The sequence below is a fragment of the Vicia villosa genome, linkage group LG4 (assembly GCF_029867415.1).
Source record: "Vicia villosa cultivar HV-30 ecotype Madison, WI linkage group LG4, Vvil1.0, whole genome shotgun sequence".
Classification (NCBI taxonomy): domain Eukaryota; kingdom Viridiplantae; phylum Streptophyta; class Magnoliopsida; order Fabales; family Fabaceae; genus Vicia; species Vicia villosa.
Window position 1 is genome coordinate 171,216,956 of NC_081183.1, and position 22,912 is coordinate 171,239,867.

Here is a 22,912-nt window from a genome sequence, read left to right on the forward strand (position 1 = left end):
TTGAATATTAAAATTTAAAAAAATTACTTATATTTGAAGTTATTTTTAGTTTTTAAAAAAAAAAATCATTTTTAAAATATATTTTTTGAGTAATTTTTATTTTGACTATGTTTTAATCTTCAATAATGTATATTTTTGTTACTTGATGTCAAAATTAGTCTTTTAATTTATAAAAAGTGAATTTAAAATTATTTTTAATATTTTAAAAATTATTTTATTAAATTATTTTTAAAAATACAAAAAAAAGTTTTTTAAAGTTAAAACAAAAAGACCTTATATCAAATGATTTTAAATTTTTGTAAAATTTTAATTTAAATATATGAACAAAAAAATAACTATTTTTTTTAAACAAACCATTAAATAATTTGTGAGAGGAATTTCTTAAATATATTTAAAACTTTGAAAAATTATATAAACATAATGAATAAAGATTAACAAAAAGACCTTAGTATTAATAATTGTATGGCTCTAGTGGATTCTATTGTGAGTAGAATTCGTCATTGGAGTGTCCATTTACTGAGTATGGCAGGTAGGATTCAATTGATTAACAATGTGCTTTTTACCGTTAGTAACTTTTTGTTGCAGTGCATTCCAATTCCCAAGCAGATTATTCAGAAGATTGAAGCAACGTGCAGGTCTTTTATGTGGGCAGGATCAGATGTGATTACCCGAAAGTCTCCTATTTCGTGGCATCAGGTTTGTAAGCCTCGTAACAAGGGTGGGATCAATATTATTGAGCTGCAAGACTGGAACAAAGCTAGTATGCTGAAGAATTTATGAAACTTGCATAAGAAGGCTGATAGCCTGTGGATACAGTGGATCCATAGCTACTACTTGAAGGGGGCGGATATCCTGACTGTCAATGTGAAACAGTCAACATCATGGATTATGAAGTACATGCTAAACCTGAGATCGAAGGTGAACAATGTTCAAGATTGGCATAGGATAATGAATCAGCAGCAGTATAATACACGAAAGGTGTATAGGCTGCTTAGGGATTTGGGTCACGATATGCCTTGGAAAAAGATAATGTTTGGAAATGTTGCAAGGCCTAGAGCTATTCAAGTGATGTGGATGGCTTGTCATGTGAGGCTGTCCATGAAAGCGAGGTTGCATAGGCTGGGAATGTTAGCTAACACGGATTATGTATTTTGCAGGAATGTGGAAACTCAAGATCTCCTATTGTTTGGGTGTGCTGAGATGAAACAAATCTGGGAAAGTATTGTTAGATGGTTGGAAGTCTCGCATCAACCGAGAGAATGGAAGAAGGAATTGCTCAGGATTATTAGCTTGTGCAACAAGAAAGGGAGTAAAATGAATATTCTTCGATGTGCGTTTACGGAAACAGTTTATGAGTGTTGCAGGTTTTGGAACCAAACTTGTTTTGGGGATAAAACATTCCATAAAGAAGTTGTCTCGAAGATAATTGATGCCACGGTATACAAATGTTGGGCAAAGCCTAAGCTTAGAGCTTCTCTAAGTAGAATTGTATTGCCTTAGGTTTGTTATGTTGTTTTTCTTGTAGATTGGCTTGTTGGATCCTTAGGATCACGTGGGTGTAACAATTTTTGAATCCATTAATAAAGTTGTTATTTGATTCAAAAAAAAGATTAACACTTTATATTGTCTCAATAGTAGTGTTATTCCGTTGTATCAAAGAGGACAGAAGTTTCAACATTGTATTCTATCAATTTAATTACAAACACCAATAACAAAATTGAAGACCGGTATCTATTGGCAAATTTGAATTTTGAACCAAGGACTTTCGAGGATATGGATCCTCTCCTCCCCTTTCTCTCATGTTTTCCTTCTGCTCCAATTCTAGCCATTCATTCACTTTTTTTTATTTATCTAATCACGAGCTATTGCTTTTCTGTGTGATCTATCCACCTTTTAGATTGCAAAATGGAAGGATGACTAAACCATAAAGCAGTAGAGGATCCCTACTCAACTTTCACATATAACAACTTAAACCAACTACCTGATTTATATTTCTCAATTTTTGAAAAAAAATTGTTTTTCCTAATAAAAAATATTAAACGCAATAATGTAGATTTTCAAAAATAATACACTAGATCTCATAAGAACTTTGTTGGCAATGTACAGACGAGAGTTATACTAATGATTTATAGGAAATCTTTTATGGACCCCTTAAAAATCTCTGACGAAATTTTCTCTTTAATATTTTATTTTGAAAATTCATCTCCGAACGCACTACAATTTATTCTTTTAGGGGTTTTTTTCGGAGATGCATCACCAAAACACTTTTTTTTCAAAATCAGAAGTGTATCGAAGATGTATCTCCGAATTAGGGTATATAGATTAAACCCACGACAGAAACTCCTCATTTTTGTCTCTTTTCAAACACAAACTCTCAAAATACCCAAACCCCCTAAAATCTCAACTTTCAACAACTCTCAACTGATTTCTACTCATTCCAACAAGCGGAAACTCATTTAAACTCCTAATATCAACAACTCTCAAAACTCTAAATTTGTGTAAGTTTTTCAAAATTCCTTTTATCTACTTTGCATGTTTATAATAAGTTATTTAGAATCATTTAGAGTTAATAGGTTGAAGTATTATTTTATAATGTGGCTGTTTGGTGACAAAAATGAAGTTTTTTGGTGATTGAAGGTGAAGTTAAAAAATGGTCGTCGCATGTGTTTTTGGAAGTGCATCACTGAAAACATCTCTGAGGGGTTTTGGAGATGCACTTGCAAAATGATGCATGGGTTGTTTATTTTTTATTTGCTCTTCTTATTCCTTCTCTTTGACTAGTGATTACTTTTTTCTCAAAAACATGGTTGACAACCCGAACATATTTAAACTCGACAGGCCAATCCAAACTACTTTCGCTCGGCGTGACATAGCTAAGCAGGCTACGAGGGGTCGAGAACGCGGTCGGGTACCGCATGAGGAACTCCCAAGAGTCGTCTATCCCGCGCATCCTCATATAGGGATAATAAGGAGGCACTAGAGGTGGTTCATGTTCCTACACTCAAGGAGGTTCATGTTCCGAAACCCGTGCATGTTACCCTGATTTATCCATAAGGGTCCTCTGACACCTCCCTCTTGATATATTACTCCGATCATGTCACCCGACATGTTTCCATTGGACAAATATATTATTTATTACACTTTTACTTTTTTAATTACACCTCCATCGCGATATTAATATTTATCTTTATAAGAGCAGACGATACTAAAGTCCCTGAACCACGCTCGTAAAATATTCACTCTGCATCATCCTAATGCGAATTAGTTCAGGGAGGCCATTTTTGCATCCAAGCTTTCTAGACTTTGTTGTTCCGATTATAACACCACTAGCCACGAAATGCAAGGGGACATTCGTAGAGAGATGGCACAAGGAGACACCATCTTTCCACTTTCTGGTTGGAGAGATGACAATCACTTTGGATGACGTCGCCTGCTCGCCACACCTTCCTATCCGAGGGAGGTTCCTTAATCACCCTGCATCACTCGTGATGTTGCCATTGAGTGGATGGTTGACTATTTGGGTGCTAAACTAGAAAAGGCAGTTGAGCAGTGTTCCTCGACTATTGGGGCACATGCGAAGTTCTCATTCTTGAATGACCTTTATCACGACAACCTAGTTGCGAGAGCTGATTCCGAGACTGAGGGCGACGACTTCTTTGTTTAGTATCACCGTCAGTGTGCTTTGAGGTGTTACTTAATGTTCTTGGTTTGCACGTCCCTTTTTGTGGACAAAAGTGCTAACTACGTGGATGTAACATACCTTCGGTACTTCATGGATTTGGATACAGTGGGGGAGTGTAACTGGGGGGCCGACTGTTTGATATACCTATACTAAAAGCTTAATGAAGCCTTTAATTGGAGGACGAGGTAACTTACAGGCTCTTGCACACTGTTGACGATACCTTTCATTCCCACTATTACAGATCCACCAGAAATGAAAATCTAGCATGACATCCTCTGGTGTCATCTATTTCCTGTCGGGTTTTCCCAAGTCAGCTCCCAAATATATCACCATCATGTTAAGTGCCTCAAGTCTGCCGGTTCTGAAGTAGTTTAAAAACTTATATGTGATCAAAAGATGTAAAAGGCATTGTAACAAAACACGGGAAATACGCAGGCAAGACTAATTCGGACCCTTTTTTTACAAAAATGGGAGTTTCATTAACTGATTTGTTGTATAATAGACACGTCCAAATTTTGAAATCTGAATGATACAAATGGCATTATAGAGTTTTCATAGGGTGCGTCATCACCACATAGGTGAAGTGAACAACACCTTTTTTTTAATTTGATTTTAATACCTTTATAAATATTTAGCTACAGTCATTCAATTGATTTCTAATTTTGCACAACCATCCATCGTCATTAGAAGTGTATATGGGTTGGGTTGGACCAGATTTGGCCTAACCCGTTATCCAACCCATTCAAACTTTAATGGATTGGGTTTTTCGTCCAACCCGCAATTTCATTATCAAAACCAACCCGAACCAACCCGTTTATTTATGGGTTGGATTGGGTTGGATTCATGGGTTGTGTTTCAAATTAAAAAATAATAATTTTTTTCAATTTTAAAATATTGTAACATAATTCAATACATTTATACTCATTTTTAACACACAATGGATGAAGCACATCATGTAGTATCTAATTATATTCTTCAACATGACCTAACACTAGATAATAGTATAACATTCCACAAGACACGTTATTTTTATAAAATATGTAAGTTGGAAATGATACAAAAGAAAATAAGAAACAACATTTAATCTTAAAATTACGTAAACTCATTGATTTAGTAGTATTATTGGTAGAGAATAAAGTTTTTTTTGAAAAAATTATGGATAGTATTGAGATAGTAATTTATATTTTTATTTAAAGTAATAATAAAAAATAAGAAATTACTAATGTAACATCAATGGGTTGGGTCACCGGGTTTGCGAGTTGCAGAACTCAAACCCGATATCCGAAAAAAACTATATGGATTGTTGCGGGTTGGGTTGGGTATACCCGTAAATGAACGGGTTCGAATAATTTATGAGTTGGTTCGGTTTGGATTAGCGGGTTCGTGGGTCGACCCGCACCCATGAACACCCCTAATCGAGTGAAATGCATATATTATTGAAATGTGTGACATATATTTTATATAATTTAACATGTATTTTATGAAAACATTAGTACTTGTATTCTCTATTTCTTTTAAGAAATGGAGAGAATCTTAACTCCCCCTAATCATCATTGTTTGAAATCCACTTTGAATCAACTTTACTTAAGCACATTGCATTTATATGTCAAAATAGTTCATTATAACAACACCCACATGATATAAAACCCTTCTAAGCTTGTAGAAAAATGAAAGGTTAGAGAAATATATATTGAAGTATAAATAAATCATATGGTTACCAACATAATGACATGCATGTAAAATTATTGGTTATTGGTTTTGAAATAATAAGAAACTACTTTTAAGCGTAACTGTTACTCATATTGGTTATTGGTCATTGTAAAAATAATGTTTTTATTAAAATTGTCCAAATTGTTTGACACATGTCAGATGTCGGGCACTGATATGGGGACATACTTGATCTAAGAGGTGTCTGTTTTGTGATTAATTCTCTTGCTTTTAATGTTCTCATGGCTTTGAAAACTTTTCGTAAATTTTTATTCACTTGTGATCATGCAAAGGTAGTTTGGAATGCTCAGAATTTAAGGCATTTGATCCATCTGTAACAGCAGCAAATTGAATTCAAAGATACTTTATGTTTCACACAAGGGCTGAATCTACCTCTCAGTAGAGGTTTGCCATAGTCTGGGCAATTTGCAAGGCCAGAATAAGAAGCTGTGGAAGAATGCCCACAGATAGTCTTAAACAAATGAGGTGTTATTTAGACACAAAAACCTAACACTGCATCCGACACCGTATGATATACAACCATTCATCCTCCTCTCATAATGCCTAACATCTATCAGATTCTTGGCAGCCTCCAACCCTAGGCATATCAAATGTAATGTAGATGCAAACTTCTTTCAAGACTAGCTTTCAGCAATTAAATAAACCAACCACCTTTGGTTCTTTCATTATGGCTGAAACACAGTCCTATTCCTATTGTCTTCCAACTAACAGTCACAAAAACTGTAATTGATCCTAAATCTTAATAAGCATAAGTAACAATCCTAAGGACTTCATAGTTAATGTGACATACAGCTCGTTTTACATTACAAACAAAGTGTTCTATGTAGGAGATCCAAGGTTCAATCCCCGCCACTAATATTTCCTCTTCCTCATAGCAAACTAACCACTGTTATCTGTCTATCAAAATTATATATAAAAGCAAAGAAGCCCTAAATTTATTAATTTCCCGGCATGTAGCCAATAATTTAATCAGTTGAAATCTGATTAAAAACTTTATTTCCCTGCAAACTAGTTTATAATTACATAGCATTCCAATATACATGTGCAGCTACTGAGGATTAAACTAAAATTCATAAATACTAACCTTTATACAGAGTTAGAGTCATCATTGGAGTCTAGAATGCAGCTAACAATAGTGCAGACAACACAAAAGAACTTCAGCAACTGTTTTCCTAACAATTAAGGAGAAAACAACAATATGTACCTTTAGAGGAAAGGACGTCTCTTCTCCAATTCAACATGATGCAAACAAAAATTCAGGCACAAGTTCACAGCCAATATAAATGCAAAAATCATGCTGCAATATCTTCAACTAGTAGTAAGTACTAAGTAGTAACCTTTTCCAAGAAAAAACACCTGTTAGTATTTAATTAGCATATTTTCAAAAATAAAAACATTTGGTACAAGTTACAGCTATCAAAGCCTTTTCTACAAGGTGGCGCTGGCTGACCAAATAGCATCATAATGTCCATAATACATGGAGTACTTGCCAAATATTACCCGCCACCCTCCTCACTGTGGCTTTAACAAGCTTCAAAAGATTAAATCAGGTGTCTATTTATTATGACTTCTATTAATCTACCTCTGTTTAGAAAATACCAAAGACAATAGACATGTGTGTATCTCAGTAACCAACCATTTCCAAGCATTTTCATATAAGATACTATTTGATGGGAAGGCTGGTCTAGAAGTTCAATCTATTTGTGTACACGACTTATGCAGAGAAATAGGATACACGGTTAATGGTTTAGATTAACGTAGTTAAATAGCCTCTTCATTGCCATTCAAGAAATTTCGAGACAAAATTAAAGCCATCATTCTACTTACATTATGCCCAACTAATATAAAGTGTTCCATTCACTGACCAAATAGTATAACAGATTCATCATCTTATACAAAATAATTATGGTAGATGAATTGTTGAAGTTACCTATTATGTGAATGCACTTGAATGGTCATGAGATGGATAACTCTGTAGAACTGGGTGGCTCACATTTGGATATCTGATCAAATCTGGTTCTTCCTTCACTGTGTTACCATTGCTAGCCATGAATACTTTCCTATGACTAAAATCACTTGCAGATGACTCAATTTTATTTTTAAAATTTGGTATGCAGTTAGCTTTGCCAACAAATCCAAGATTTCTAAGACATAATTGATCAAGTGAATCACTGGATTTAATATCATATGGAACTTGTCTAAACGTCACTGGCAGATGGCTAGGCAAAGGTCTTGCAGCACCAGATGTTGAAGTTGAGTTCTGATTCTGAATATTGTTATTGCTGGAGCCTACTGAAAAAGAGGGCATTAGAGGAGAAATAGAGGTAGCTTTGGTGTTTCCGCCAGGATATTGAGATGTACTTGATGAATTATTTGATTTTTGTGACAATTGACTATAATCAATAATGGCATTTCTGTCAAAACTACAATCCTTGTTGACAGAAGCAACACTATTTACTGCCTGGAAAGTGTCAGAAGATTGAGCAGGAACAACCAAGCAAGATGGTTGCACATTGATTGATCGATTTTGATCATGAGTCGGCAAATGCTGTTGTTTCTGCTGATGCTGATGCCTTTGTTGGTGCTGCAATATATCAATCACTATGTTATTGTTCTGAATGCCTAACCTCCCCCTTGAGACTGAACCAAGTGTATTAGATGGCGGCCATGCTCCAAATCTGGATGATGAATCATCTACTTTAAAGATGGAGTGAGGGAAATTATTGACACTGTTGGAAGGGAAGTTTACATGAGGCGGACCATATGCTTCAGTAGGATCATCAGCACAAGAATGTTTTGGCCCGTGAACAGATGCATGTACTATTGCAGTCTGGTCCAAAGTAGGCATTATGTTAGTTACCGGGTGACCTAAGAGCCCAGCACGAAGAGCTGCAAGTGTTTCAGGGGAAATTTGGCCAGACGCTACCAAAGTTTCTATGTCATATCTTCCCGTAGCAGCTAGCTTGGATTCTATAGTCCCAGTAACTCTGTTTAGCATCCCATTTTGTTGTTGTGCGACTCCACTTAATCGCTTCAAATAAAGTCTAAATTTCTGCCAATAGATATGTCAATTCCCAATGGTAAGTTAACTACAGTTAGGCACTACAAAACATAAGTTCATTAATCAACAATCTAATGCCTCAGCTTGCAATAATAATCAAAATAGAGGTATCCTGAAGTCCAAACATATGAAACATAGCACATAATATATATGAAAATTGAAGGAGATAAAAGACTAATAGCATAAAGTCAGTGTAACTGATTAGGTCAGTTGCATGTTAAGTTATTGTAAATCAAAAAATGAAAACGGTTCTAAAGGAAGGTTGTAAGTAATGACTCCACAAATTGGACTAATACCTGCAAATGACTTGCAACATTTTCTCTCGTCAAACCAGTGACATTCATCAATTCAAGTATTCTCTTTGGTACAGCCTCTGAAACACGAGGATAAGAAACAACTAATAAGCAATAAATGCTTAAAATACTTTATGATTACTTCATTCAAAAGACGGCTCTAGTCATTCAATACAAAAGCAAAAGAAATAGAAAGAAAAAAGTTGGAAATTCTTACTGTCTAGCCCTAGTTGATTCACAGCACTGACAAATTGTTGATGCAGTTCTACTGACCATACTACACGAGGCTTCTTAGATGTAGATAGATCATCATTCTCCAATTCAACATCTTCATATTTTAAATTGCTCCTCTTTTTTTGCTCTTTAACTATTCCTTTTGTTGTACCAGCAACAGAAGTATTATCATTATCATTATCATCATTCCCTCGTGCATTGCGGTCATTATCTTCTACGCTGCCAGAATTATCATGTTCCTTGTTTTCGTTCAAAAATTTCCTGGCAACATGCTGCCATATATTCCTTAGTTCTTCCAACCTTACAGGCTTAATAAAATAATCACAAGCCCCGTGTCTAATTCCCTTCATGACAGTACTTGTCCTATCATCAACAGACATCACTGCAATATGCAGAACAAAACCAGTTTTCAGTATTACACATTACATGTACACTAGAGTAACTCTACAAACAAGAGATTGTTGCTTACTAATAACAGGAAGATCCATTTCCAATCCAACATGTTCAAGGAGTTTATAGCCATCCATGTCTGGCATATGAACATCACTCAGCACAACATCAAAACAGCCTTTCCTCTCCCGCAGAATTTTCAAAGCAACAGTAGCCTCAGAACATGTTGTGACTGCAGGATAAATAAAAGTATATTACAAATTAAAAAGAAATTATATTATTTAAATTAACAGGACTTGCAAATCAGCAGCATCCGAACTAGATCTACCATATATATCTAGTTAATTTATAATATCTGTTGCATTGGGAGGAAAAAAAACTCCGAATATTATTTCAAACTTAAGAGTTCATTAGTGTAACTTTTATCTTAAGGGAGACTTGTATTAGAAATAAACATAATAGTATATATTTTTTTCCTTTTTCACCCTTACCGGTGACCTTCCTTTACCCTCACTCCCCCAATGACACCATATGCAACCTAGCATCCTCTCATCACCTCCTGCTGACGCCTCCCAATATCATCACTCAATATCCTATACAGTTGCTATTGCCACCTAGCATCATTAGCCACTGCCCCTCTGCATCCATTACCATTCTAATTGCCAGCCACTTAAGATCATTCGTCACCGTATATATTCAAAATCGTCTTCCATCGCCAACTTGATAACCTTAATTAAAACAATATCTCTATCACCCAGCACAGTTTGTAATTGTCACTGCCACAGCTGATCCACCTCTACCAACACTTGACATAAGGGTGATTTTGCTGCTAAATTATAATTTACATCATGTTATGTCATTATCTAATCTGCCTCAAACATACAATATAGGATATAGCATATACTATTTGGTGGATTATGTTGTGCGTATTACTAGGACTATAAAAAAAAACTATGAACCGAACCGAAGTTAAAATAACCGAACCGTTATATTTGGTTAATAATCGAACCATATTGTTCAAACAAATCTAGAACCGAACCATATGACAAATAAACCAAACTGCCATGTGATAAATAAACCGAACCGAACCAAAACTGAAAATGAAAATTCTAAAAACAAGTTTTAAATTATTTATAAAAAATCCCATAAGTAGTTTAATGGATTGGTTCGGGAAATTGTCTTCTAACAGTTCGGTAAGGTTTGGAATTTCGAAACGGTATACCAAACCAAAATTTCTGATTCGGTTTGGTTTTGAGTAAATTGAAACGTTTGGGTTCCGTTATAGTGAACTTTTGCTATGGTTTGGTTCGCTTATTCGATTTATCAATATCATGTTGTAGCAAAAACTAGATATTAGAACTCTAACTAACAAAATGACAGTGACAACATGATTTCGCCAAATTCAACAATGATGCAGTTAAAATTAAAACAAAAACACGTGAATTTGATTTATCAGTACTAATTCAACGAATTTATTTGAAGAAACTAAAACAAATGAGAAAACTTCAGGTTGACGAAAACTAACCGCGGTAATGGCAGCGAAGAGACATTCGCTCGATAATCTTCAAAGTAGTGACGTCATCATCAACGACGAGAACTCTTAACCCGGCCGGAAACTCAGAAACGGCGGAGCCTTTGCAGTTGCCGCCGGAGCTCGTGCTGGAGTGCGCCATTTTCTGCAAAGACGCGGGCATGGTTGGTTCTTCAATTAAACGACGTCGTTTCGTAGGGGCAATTGTGTAAATGTAAAAGTGTGGAGATGAAATGAATGAAGGAATGAAAGAGGGTTTGATTTGGAAGGAGAAAGATGTGAGTTTTTTTTTTTTTTTTTTTGACAATAGAAAGATGTGAGTTAAGAGAAGTGGGAGTTGGAAAAAGGAAAGGAAAAATTCGAAAATGGAGTTGATAATGTGGGAATCTGGAGTGTTGAATCGGGTTCGTTGAATTAAGATCCAACGGCTCGGATGTTTTGTTCAGGTTTTTTATCCCGCGTTAGTTTTCTGATTTTTTCTCTTTTTGACAACTAGTTCTCTGCTCTTTATCGTACGGATTTGTTTTTACTGATCGTACATGTATATGTAAATGTATACGTATACGTATACATATACTACTACTACTTCCTCTTCTAAGCGTGCAAATATGAACTATCATAATGTGAACAGAGTACAAACAAATCCATAAACGATTTTAAAGTGTCATAATTGTGTGTTCACCAAAAACCGAAAATCCAAAAACAATTTGATGACACATGGCAACGAAAGCTGATTCTTTCAGGATTGTAGAATTAGAGAGAAAAACAATTTAAAAATTGAAGAAATATCATCTTAACTCTTAAACATAGATGTTGGGCTTAGAGTTTGTTAGAAGAATTATCTCTAATAAATTATTACTCTCTCTGTCCTATAATGAGTGACTCAGTCCACCATTTCACACATATTAAGAAAAATGTAGAAAAGTAAGAGAGAGAATAATACTTTTATCATAGTAACCCTAATCATGTATTGGAAATTGTGAAAGTTTAATTAATTAGAGGGTAGAATTGTAAAAAATTTATTGAAAATTGAAATGGGTCATTCATTTTGGGACACTAAATTATTCCAAATGGATCACTCATTGTGGGACGGAGGGAGTACAAAGTAACTAACATGTTTAAAAAATATAGTTTAGAAGAAAAATAAACTATGTAGTTATAAGTTATAATGTAATAGCTCAATGGATGTTAAATATTTTGATTTTAAAAACGAAGAGAATGGTCAAGATGGAGAAGTTTAATGAATAAGTCTATAATTTAGTTTTTGTTGTTAATGGACATCATCTCATGATATTTGCTTGTATTTTATCGTGTACTTGTAATAGTCCATTTTAACGTGTTTGGTCCTCTCTTAGAAAACAATGTTTCAGGCAATATGAATGAGAATAGTGTTGTCGCATAAAATGGTTATTGATCGAGGATGAGGGATAAAGAAGTCTTTTAGAAGATAAAGTAACCATTAAGCTTCACATAAAGTGTTGACAAGCACTCTATTCTCAATTTTTTTATGACGAGAGACGACTTAGTGCTTTTTTACTTTTCCAACTTGAGGCTAGTTCAAAGTAAATTGTGGCTACAACCTCAGTTCTACATATTTCTTTATTAAGGGGGCAAGTCTGATCCCTTTCAATATCTTCATATTTTTCCACGACCAATGTTAGATCCTCCCAACATCGCTCCAAGTATGTTTCACTCTAATTTTACTTTTTCTAAGTATTGGCATTTATTCTACGTGGATGATTTCCCCCATGTAAACACATTGTATAATCCTTGACTTTCCTGGAAGGATTCCGCAACATCATTATTCTGTGTCGGCCAAAGGCCCAATACGAGTGAGATCTAAATATCCAGCCCAAAAGTCGAAAGCACAACCAAAGTAATCCAACATATATAATGAACACATGAGAATATTCAAGGTACACTTTATTTATCTCGATTTTTCATGTCACTCATCTTGAACTTTGTAATTGACTTGGGTGTTAGAGTGTTAACTTGTAAGTTCACCCCGCGCCATTGTATAAGAAATCAACAACATTGTCTCAAGAGTCTAACATCGTCAATCAACATCAATTTAAGTTCCTGCGCGAAATAGTGATGTCGTCTGTGAAAATTGACTTCTAATTCCCGCGAAATTCCACGATCAAATCATGTTCGATCCAGAAGCCAAATCTCTACCAAAGTCATTATAAAATGAAAAGAAGAATATCCTCCTACATCGCATTGAAGAAATCCTTTGAATTCCCCGATCTTGTACCACCTCAAACCTTAGTCATCGATGAGATCCGCGTGAAAGCGATGTGCGATGGAGATCCACCACGGAAGAGCCTCATCCAAGCAAAAAATGATACCATATCATAAAATAAAGACATGTCGATGTTAGGATCTCGAGACCGCGAGAAGGTAGATGGAATCCCAAATGCAGAGCTACTGCTGGCTATAACAGTTACCGTGGCGGATCATACAATAGCATGTTTCCTCATAGATGATGGGAGTTTGTGTATTGTCCTCTACATCGATACACTCAAGCAGCTAGGACTCCATGAGCTAGATTTTAGTCTTTGCGGTGACATAAGTCTCATAGCCTTCAATGCTTTTGTAACTCACCCTTGTAGAATGGCATATTTACCACCATCGCTCAGAGAAGCAGAATATGAAAGGAAGGTATCCCTCTAATTTCTGGTAGTTCCATGTAAGAGTTCTATCAGCGGCTTCCATTAAAAGTCCTTTTTGGCATAGCTGGATATCCTAACTTCCCCGGTCCACCTTAAGGTAACATTTCACAACGACGTTGGGAAGCCGGTCGTACATAACATTGAGCTGAAAGAACCAAGACATATCCATGAAGTTATGCTAGAAAATCTCATCACCACCTCCGCAGTATCGATTATAGGCGTTAAAAATGAAATAATTGATAATAACACTAGGACTAATTGATTATTCTTTGTAAAAAGTGCTTCTAATTGATCAGACACTTCACTAATCAATTATCTAGGCCTTTAAAACATTTTTAGGTGGTTTTAACAAATTAAGAGAGGATCTTCAAAGGCATTAAACGTCTATATGATTCTTTTATTAGTAATTCCATAGAAATCTTAGGCATTAACAAGACTTTATTCACTTAAACAAACACGAACAGACAAGCCTTCACACTTTCTCTCTTTTAAAACTCCAAAGCTTCAAGTCCTGGCATCATTATGATACAAAAACCTTGGATATTCTAGCTTGATAATGCTTGATAAGTATTCAAGTTGATTACCATCACCAGAGACCAAACCACTAGAGAATCTTAAATGAGAAGTCTTCACTTAAACATTGTTAGATGGCGAAGCTGACTTCAAAGAGATGACTTGAAGTTAGAGGTGAGTTTTCTAGACATTTGAAGAAGATCGCCTTCAAAAGGATATATTAATAAAACATCTTGATATTGAGAGCATCTTTGACCTCTTGAGCTATCTTTAAGAGATATAGACTTCACTATATACCATTGGATATTAAGTGTAATCATTATCAAAACCAAACAATTGATCGCAACTTTGATATCAATAAACTCCAACATTTTGGATCACCTTGATATTACCTGTAAGAACATAGGTCCAAAGTCTCCATATATCAAGATGGTTCAATGGTAAATATGTTATTAGAATGAATAGCTTGGACAACTTGAAGAGAATCGCCTTCGAAGATAACATTGTCAAGATGAAGGGTTAAAGCACTTTGAATAGCTTCCTTTAAGGCCAACGCTTCCGCTTCAAGGATAGAGAACGAGCCAACATCCCAAGCGACACCTGCTTTGACAAAATTCCCCAAATTATCTCGGATACACCAACCTCTATTAGTAGTTCCTTGAGTACGGTTGAAACCCGCATCAACGTTACATTTAAACCATCCGGGAGGGGGGGAATTCCAAGAAAGAGTGGAAGAAAGAGACGGTTCTCCATCCTTATGATTTTGAGCCAGCCACCACTCTTGCCACTTGTGAAAAGCTAACCAACCGAGCCTTGACACTTTCTCCTTCTCATTATTCCAAATAAAGTCATTCCTGTTATGCCACAATAACTCAATCATCATAGCAAAGCGTCCCGCTGTCTTCCTATCCTCCCTATTACATAAATTAAGAATAAGAGATCGAATGTCATTACTATGATGAAGGAAGGGTGCTATAGTGTCATGCAAACCTGCTGATCTCCAACACTCAATAGTCTCAGGACATCCAAAAAACAAGTGCCAATCATCCTCCTCCTCCTCCCCACAAAATTGACACATAGTGGGGCAAGGAACATGGTGTTGTCGTAGTCGAACCCGAGAAGGCAAACAACCCGAGCAAATCCGCCAAAGAAGGTGTTTTGCACGTGGGGGAGCAGTGATAGACCACAAACCATTCCAATTAACCTCAATATTATCCTGGCTAGGAGGCTTCTTACTACTTTTCCAAAGGCGATAACCAGAACGAACACTATAATGCCCATCTTTCTCTTCCCTCCACACCAAACGGTCAACAACAACATCCTCCACTGACGGAACATAGGTAATAGCGTCCACTCCTGAAAAGTCAAACAACTCTCTAATCAAACTCATGTTCCACTGTTTGGCATTTGGTAACAACAAATCTTGAACAACCAAATTATAGATACCTTGTTGTTGAGGACCCGGAACACACCTATCAACCTTACCCCGGATCCAAGGTTCCTGCATAACCTTAATCTGGCTGCCATCACCTATACTCCACCTACAACCAAGCAAAAGAACATCTCTAGCTTTCCAAATACTTCTCCAAACAAAACTCGGATTAGAACCAAGGTTAGCTTCAAAGAAAGATGTGTTTGGGAAATACCTTGCTTTGAAGAATCTGGACACTAGGGATTGCGGGTGACTCATAATAAACCAACCTTGCTTAGCCACCATAGCCATATTAAAAGCTCTAAAATCTCTAAATCCAAGACCTCCAACCTTCTTAGAACAAGCTAAACGATCCCACGCCATCCAACGGATACTCTTATTATTGGAACCTCCACCCCACCAAAAGGCGTTCAACATTCTCTCAATATCATTAATCACCGCTTCGGGAAAAATAAAAATACTCATCACGTAAGCCGGGATAGCTTGAAGAACGGATTTAATCATGACTTCTTTACCAGCTTTTGACAAGGACCGACCTTTCCAAGAATTAATTCGTTGCCAAATACGGTCTTTGATGAAGGCAAAAGTAGACTTCTTACTCCTCCCTATCATCGAGGGCAACCCTAAATACTTGCCTGTCCCTAAGACATGACGGACACCCATGATATTTGCAAGATCCTCTTGGGCAGGTAAACTCAAATTCCGACTGAAAAACACCTCGGATTTGGAAAGATTGATTTCCTGTCCGGAGGCTTTTGCATAGATGTCCAAAATTCTCATAAGATGAGAAACTTCCTCCACTTCAGCCCTGCAAAAAAGAAAACAGTCGTCAGCAAAAAGCAGGTGGGACACACTAGGTGCCCCTCTGCAAATTTGGATACCATGGATATCTCCTTTCGCTACAGATCCCTTGATGAGGGTTGAGAGACCTTCTGATATGAGAATAAAAAGATAAGGAGACAGTGGGTCTCCTTGCCTGAGTCCTCTCCCTGGTATAATAGGTCCAACAGAGTCCGAGTTAACTAGAACCGAATAGTGAACTGACGTAACACACATCATCATCCAATGTGTCCATCTTTCTGAGAAACCCATCTTCAGCATCATACATCTTAGGAAGCCCCAATCAACTCTATCAAAAGCCTTACTGATATCAATCTTAAGCGCTAACTGAGCTCTCCTGCCTTGAGTCTTTCTCTTGAGGGAATGAATGATTTCAGATGCTATCATGGCGTTATGTAGAATAGACCGACCCTCCACAAATGCCGATTGCTCCTCCGAGATTCAATTATCTAGTAACGGCTTTAACCTATTCGCCAACGCTTTTGCAATAATCTTGTAAATGACATTACACAGCGATATTGGCCGAAAGTCCTGCATTCTGTTAGGGTGAGCACACTTAGGGATCAAACAGATATTGGTATCATTTATGGCTTCAGGAAAATAGCCGCGCTGTAGCCACGACGAAGCTGCCTCGAAAATATCATTTCCACAAACCTCCCAAAAATGTTGATAGAAACCGGGATTAAAACCATCGGGCCCAGGAGATTTGTCAGGGTGCATCTCAGCCAATGCCACATATAACTCATTCTTAGTAAGAGGTGAAGTCAAATTAGTGTTATTTTCCAATGATACACGCTGCTGAATACCACATAACACTTGTTCATAGTCATTATTGCTACTGCCAGCAAAAAGATGTTCAAAGTAATTCTGCGCAATAACCCCTAAGCCTTGCGGATCAGTAACCAAACTACCATCTTCATGATTTAAGCTCACTATTTTTTTAAAACTCTTTCTAACAGTCGTCGAAAGATGGAAGAACTTCGTATTCAAATCCCCGTCTTTTAACCAGTGCATCTTAGCTCTTTGTCTCCAATACAAATCTTCACTGATCAAAGCTTTGTTGTACTTATGCTGAGCCTCACGAAAGCGCTCTGCCGAGTGCGAGTCAGCACCACCTCTATTAGACTCCATCACTGCCCTATACCGATCCATATCACCTCTCCTATTTTTCCGCAAATACCGGCTCCAGTTTTCAAGACTTTCAGCACACGGTGAAATGCGCTTAATAACATCAGATTCTCCCTCACAATGCCAACCATTACTAACCACCGCTGATATATCATCTTCATGTAACCAACTGTTTTCGAAGCGAAATTTAAAGCTCCTACTAGCTTGCTGAATCGGATCACAATCTAGAAGGATAGGGCTATGATCGGAATGCGATGCGATAAGATTAGTTAGCTTAGCATGTGGAAAAGTCACCAACCAATCGGAGTTAGCAAGAGCCCTGTCTAGTCTTTCTTCAATCATATGATCAGTGCCTCGACTTTTCACCCATGTGAATTGGTAGCCTTCAAGTGAAATATCGGAAAGATCACAATCACTCACGGCTTGACGAAAACCTGAGCACAGCCAATTAGGATGGGGGAGTCTACCATTTTTATCCTGCTGGGAAAGGAGATCATTGAAATCTCCAATAACACACCACGGTAAGCTCGACATGTCACGAATTTCTCGTAATAGGTCCCAAGCCAACTTCCTACGACTTCTTTCCGGGTAACCGTAATAACAAGTAAGTCTCCATGCACTAGTGTCTTTATCAGTGACAATAACATTCACAAAATTTCTTGTGTAGTTAATGATACTGCAACTACCGGTATTTTTCCATAGAACGGCAATCCCGCCACTTCTTCCTTCAACATCAACAGACAAACAAGCGTCAAACTTCAGCATGACCCGGATGTTTTCTAACTTCCGAGAATTTGACAGAGTCTCCGCAAGGAAGATAACATCGGGCCTGTGCTGTTGAGCCAATTTTTTCAGGTTAGGAATTGCGCTCGGGCTGCTCAAACCCCGACAATTCCAACTAAGGATACGCATTATTCCCGGCAGTCCTGGCTGCCAGGACTTGCCGATAAAAAATGCTGCTGGTCTTTATGAGATGCTGCTTTTTCTTCAACAACATCGTCCCTTCGACGTTTCTTTTCTAACTGCAATATTTCGGAAGTGGTGCTGCTCGATGAGGTTGAGGGATTGGTAGCACTGTTATGAGCAACAGAGAGACAGTGAGGGATAGTAGCTTTAACTCTACGATGCGGGCTTGAGTTGGTTTGTTGTTTGGCATGTGGTTTTTTTTTATGGAAGTATTAGTTTTGACGGGTCCAAGCAAAGGGTTAAGGTTCTGCATGTTTTGGTTAGGGGCTGCATGAGATTCTGGAAGGAATTTTTGGGAAGTTATTGTGGGGGACGAAAATGTGGTGTTATTAATATGGTGGGCTACCAGGTGAGTGGAAGAAGGGATAAGGTTGGTATTGATGGCTGTTTGGATAGGGGACATATTAGCATGAGATATCGTGTAGGGAACTGTTTGGGTAAAAGCAGGGGATCCATCGGAATAATTAAGGTTGAGTGCATTTGGTTTAATGTGAGTGGGAGCATGTGGGTCCGGTATTGCAAGGTTTAAGTTAGCTGTCGCGAGTTGGAGGGGAAAGCAAGGCGGAAAATGTTGGCTGCTACCATTATTGTCGGTCAACGAATTGAATTGGGATTGGGAAGAAATTAAATGTTGTTGATTGCTTGTCTGGCCACTGTTAGCCACTAATGAATGCTCATTATGGAGAATGATTGGATTGTCTCTAGCAGTAAATGTGAATGATTCTCCCCCTGGAAAAATCAGATGCGCCACTCTCTCCCCTTGGAGGCTGAGTTTCACGCGCTAGTGGAGTGTGGTCAGCACCAGATTTTTGCACTTCTCCTCCATCATCTTCTTTCAACCAACGAGAGTTACCGCCCACAATCCTCCTATTTTCAGCCCGGATTTCCGCTGACCACCCCCTTACTCCTGTATCCTCAGTCATAGCAAATCGTACCGCACATCTATGTTCCGAGTGACCAAGGACACCGCAAACAAAGCAAAAAGGACTGAGCTTCTCGTATTTAAAGATAACGTTGCACCAATCTCCACCCTTATTCTTCACTCTTGTGGACTTTTTTAACGGTAATCGGACGTCAATCTTCACCCTTATCCGCATGTATTGTCGCCAGAAAGCAGAGTTGTTGTTCTTATCATATTCAACAAAAGTACCAATAAAGTTCGCCATTGTTACTCCGATTTTCTCTAACATAAAGCCAGCTGGAAGGTTGTGGATTTGCACCCAAAAGTCGACATGATACAACGGTATATTTTCAATCTGCACCCCCAATCGCACCTGATCCAAGATTAAAAGGTGACTATCATAAGTCCACGGCCCGCCCTTCTGCACTGCTTCCATGTCCAACCTATGATTGAATTGAAAAAGAAAGCGCCCCTCTATAGCTTCCTTGATCGTAACTTGGTGGACTGGTCTCCAGATATCCGCCATGCGAGCCTTCATAGATTTTACGTGGATCGGTCTATCGCTTAGAAATCTTCCTATTAGACAGAACTTCAGATTTTCCACACTTCCTTCTTCACTTTCAACGTCAAAACAAAATCCTTCCTCCTCTCCTTCATCATGTAACGACAAACCCTCCATATTAGGATCCACAAACGTAGCCGCCATCGAACAACTGTGATGTAGAAAGAACACCAATCGGACTAAGCAAAACGGAAACTGTTGGATTATTATAACCAGAAGTAAAAAACACAGGCTTCTCAAAAGGAGAAGAAAAAACAAACCCTAGCAGAGCCAGGAAAAAAATAGAATTTAATTACTAAAAAAAATAACCAATTATGTTGCTACTTAATCTCTATTTATTTTATAAAATTAACTTAAATGATTTTATAAATCAAAATTTTTATTATTGGACTTCATTTTTCAACCAATTTAGTTTTCCCTTTTTTTGTATTTGGAGTCATTTGGTCAACAGTTTAACGGTGTAAAAAGATGGTGTGAGAATTTTTAATTTATTTCGTAAGATGGGTAATAGGGAGGAATCTTTTTGTTTTTAAGACAATCCTTGGTTGGAAGAGGGATTGTTGTTAAGGGATTATTTTCCTAAGTTGATTGGTCTTTCTCATAGCAAGGGGTGACCGTGGATGAGATGTGTTGAAGGGGGTGGGGTTGGAGTTTGATGCAACCACTTTTGGGATAGGATGAGGAATTGTTGGAAGGGTGCTATGGTCTTTTCAATAACTTTGTTTTACAAACTTAATGTGTCTGATATTGATATCTGAATGTGGAGGACAACTCATTCATAAAATTTTTTAATTAAAAAAACTTATCAGACTTTGACGTAGAGAGAAGATAATGTGAAATGGAGTGAAATGCTAATATTTTGGTTTGAAATAAAATGGTGTTGTTAAAAGTATCTGATTTTGCTTGGCATTTCTCGGATAATCGAATACCAACTCGAGATAATTTCTTTAAAAAGGGGTGTTCTAAGGGTTGATGCTCAAAATTGCATATTTGATTACGGTTTTTCTGAATCTTTATCCCATAAGGTTTGATGTGGTGTCTTTTGTTGGTTGGGAGTGTAAAATGTCTCTCGTAATAATGTATTTTACAGGTTTAAGAATTTACTGGGTTGCAATTTTTTTTTTAAGATTAAGAATTGATTTCAAATTATTTGACAAACAACAATTTAGAGCTCACAATGATTTTTTTTTTCAATAATAAAGTTTTTGACGCAAACTCTGAAGTAACACAAATTAAATTACATATTTGGTGGTGGTTTAAGGCGAAGCTCAAAGGCTTTGATTGTATTTAACACTTGATATAATAATTCCTTGTTTTGTTTGAGGATGAGGGATTTATAGAAAAAAAATTATTTCTTTGCTTGATTGTGTTAATGCTAATTGTATTTAACTTTCACTTAACTTTTAAATTGAGCACATCATGTGTCAATTTGGTGAATAGTTATTAATTCATTTGGTTTTCGCTTGATTAAAAAAATAAAAGATATTAAATTAAGAAAACAATATAATACAATTATTTTATTACGACTCTTATCGGACTCTTATCTTGTACACTAAATAAATAAATATTTTAAATATTTTAAAAAGTAAAATCACCTTATAATATATAACTATTATAATAGATAACTAAATGTCATTGGATCAGATTTGAACATATGATAGTATGGTGCACCCAAAACACAATAACACTCTATAGAGTGCTTTGCGGTTTCCAATGCCTGCATATTACAGTAAAAGTCAATTTCAATTGCAGCAAATGATTAACATTAAATGATGATTAATTTAAATGAAAAATATTACTACCACCATTTCTTTGCCTTCATGTCATTAGAAAAATTATGGAAACGTTGCAAACATGATAAATGGATATTTTTAATTCTGCATCATTTTAAGTTGCAAGCATTAAAAATGATAAACGTTAAATTTTGTAGAAAATTAAAATTTGCATTAAAATAATAATTAATATTGTTTTTTATTTAAAAACTTGATGTTTTCTTAAAATTTAAAAAATAAATAAAGTTTAAATAAATCTATCGTTAAATTTATTTTGTAAAATTTAAATTTTGATTTTTTTTAATTTAAAAAATAAATTATGTTTAACTTATAAAATCTCATGTTATTTTAAATTTGTTTTTTTTAATTTAACAAATAAATTATGTATAAATTTATAAATCTCACGTTAATTTAAATTATAAGTTTTTTATTTTAAAAAATTTATTTTGACGTTTAAATAAATTTTTTGACCTATAATAATAATAATAATAATAAACTATAATAATATTAGTAATAATAATAATAACAACACATAATTATAATTATAATAATAATAATAATAATAATAATAATAATAATAATAACCAGAATAATAATAATAAGGCTAAATTACAGTTTTGGTCCCTCTATTTTGGTCAACTCATGAAATCAATCCCCCTATTTATTTTTTAAACAGTTTTGGTCCCCCATGTCCATTTTTCATTCATAAAACAATGTTGTGTACAATTTTTTAGATACGTAGCATACTTTTATTGACTTGGAATAAGAAATATTAATTATTGACGATGTTTTCTTCCTTTAATAGTCTTCTCTAATCGTCGTCTTTTTCTCCCAACTTGCTCGTTCATCTCTTTCATTCTCCAAAAAACTCTCTCTTTGTTCTCTCTCGTTCAGAAAGTATCCCAGGAATACAAAAAACTGAAAAATCAATATTTTTTGGACGAAAAATAGAAATGAGGGACCAAAACTGTTTAAAAAATAAATAGGGGGACTGATTTCATGAGTTGACTAAAATAGGGGGACCAAAACTGTAATTTAGCCTAATAATAATAATAATAATAATAATAATAATAATAATAATAATAATAATAATAATAATAATAATAATAATAATAATAATAATAATAATAATAATAATAACACATATGATAGTATGGTGCACCCAACACAATTGAATTACTATTTCCAATGTCTGACCAAATAGTAA

General features: G+C 36.0%; 2 protein-coding genes across 4 annotated transcripts; both read right to left on the bottom strand.

Annotated features, from left to right (window-relative positions):
• Positions 1–5,636: 5,636 nt before the first annotated feature.
• On the bottom strand, positions 5,637–11,267 carry LOC131595916 (two-component response regulator ORR21). Of its 3 annotated transcripts, none has more exons than XM_058868446.1 (6): positions 10,914–11,267; positions 9,468–9,620; positions 8,982–9,380; positions 8,768–8,844; positions 7,341–8,462; positions 5,637–6,582 (listed from the first exon to the last, which is right to left on the bottom strand). In XM_058868446.1, the coding sequence occupies exons 1-5, from the start codon at positions 11,080–11,082 to the stop codon at positions 7,344–7,346; spliced, it is 1,917 nt and encodes a 638-aa protein (XP_058724429.1). In that variant the 5' UTR covers positions 11,083–11,267; the 3' UTR covers positions 5,637–6,582; positions 7,341–7,343. The 3 variants fall into 3 exon arrangements, with proteins under 3 accessions (XP_058724429.1, XP_058724428.1, XP_058724427.1); XM_058868445.1 differs by having other exon boundaries at positions 5,637–6,747; XM_058868444.1 differs by having other exon boundaries at positions 5,637–8,462.
• A 7,904-nt stretch (positions 11,268–19,171) lies between these two features.
• On the bottom strand, positions 19,172–20,077 carry LOC131598317 (uncharacterized protein At4g02000-like). Its single transcript, XM_058870932.1, has one exon. The coding sequence runs from the start codon at positions 20,075–20,077 to the stop codon at positions 19,172–19,174; it is 906 nt and encodes a 301-aa protein (XP_058726915.1).
• Between the last annotated feature and the right edge of the window lie 2,835 nt (positions 20,078–22,912).

Bases quoted from the DNA above. Each gene is read 5' to 3' on its own strand.
- LOC131595916 (XM_058868446.1), bottom strand. From the start codon at position 11,082: ATGCCCGCGTCTTTGCAGAAAATGGCGCACTCCAGCACGAGCTCCGGC. The intron at 9,381-9,467 runs GTAAGCAACAAT...TGCATATTGCAG, and splicing joins AATGGATCTTCCTGTTATTA to TGATGTCTGTTGATGATAGG. The intron at 8,845-8,981 runs GTAAGAATTTCC...CTCGTGTTTCAG, and splicing joins GAATCAACTAGGGCTAGACA to AGGCTGTACCAAAGAGAATA.
- LOC131598317 (XM_058870932.1), bottom strand. From the start codon at position 20,077: ATGGCGGCTACGTTTGTGGATCCTAATATGGAGGGTTTGTCGTTACAT.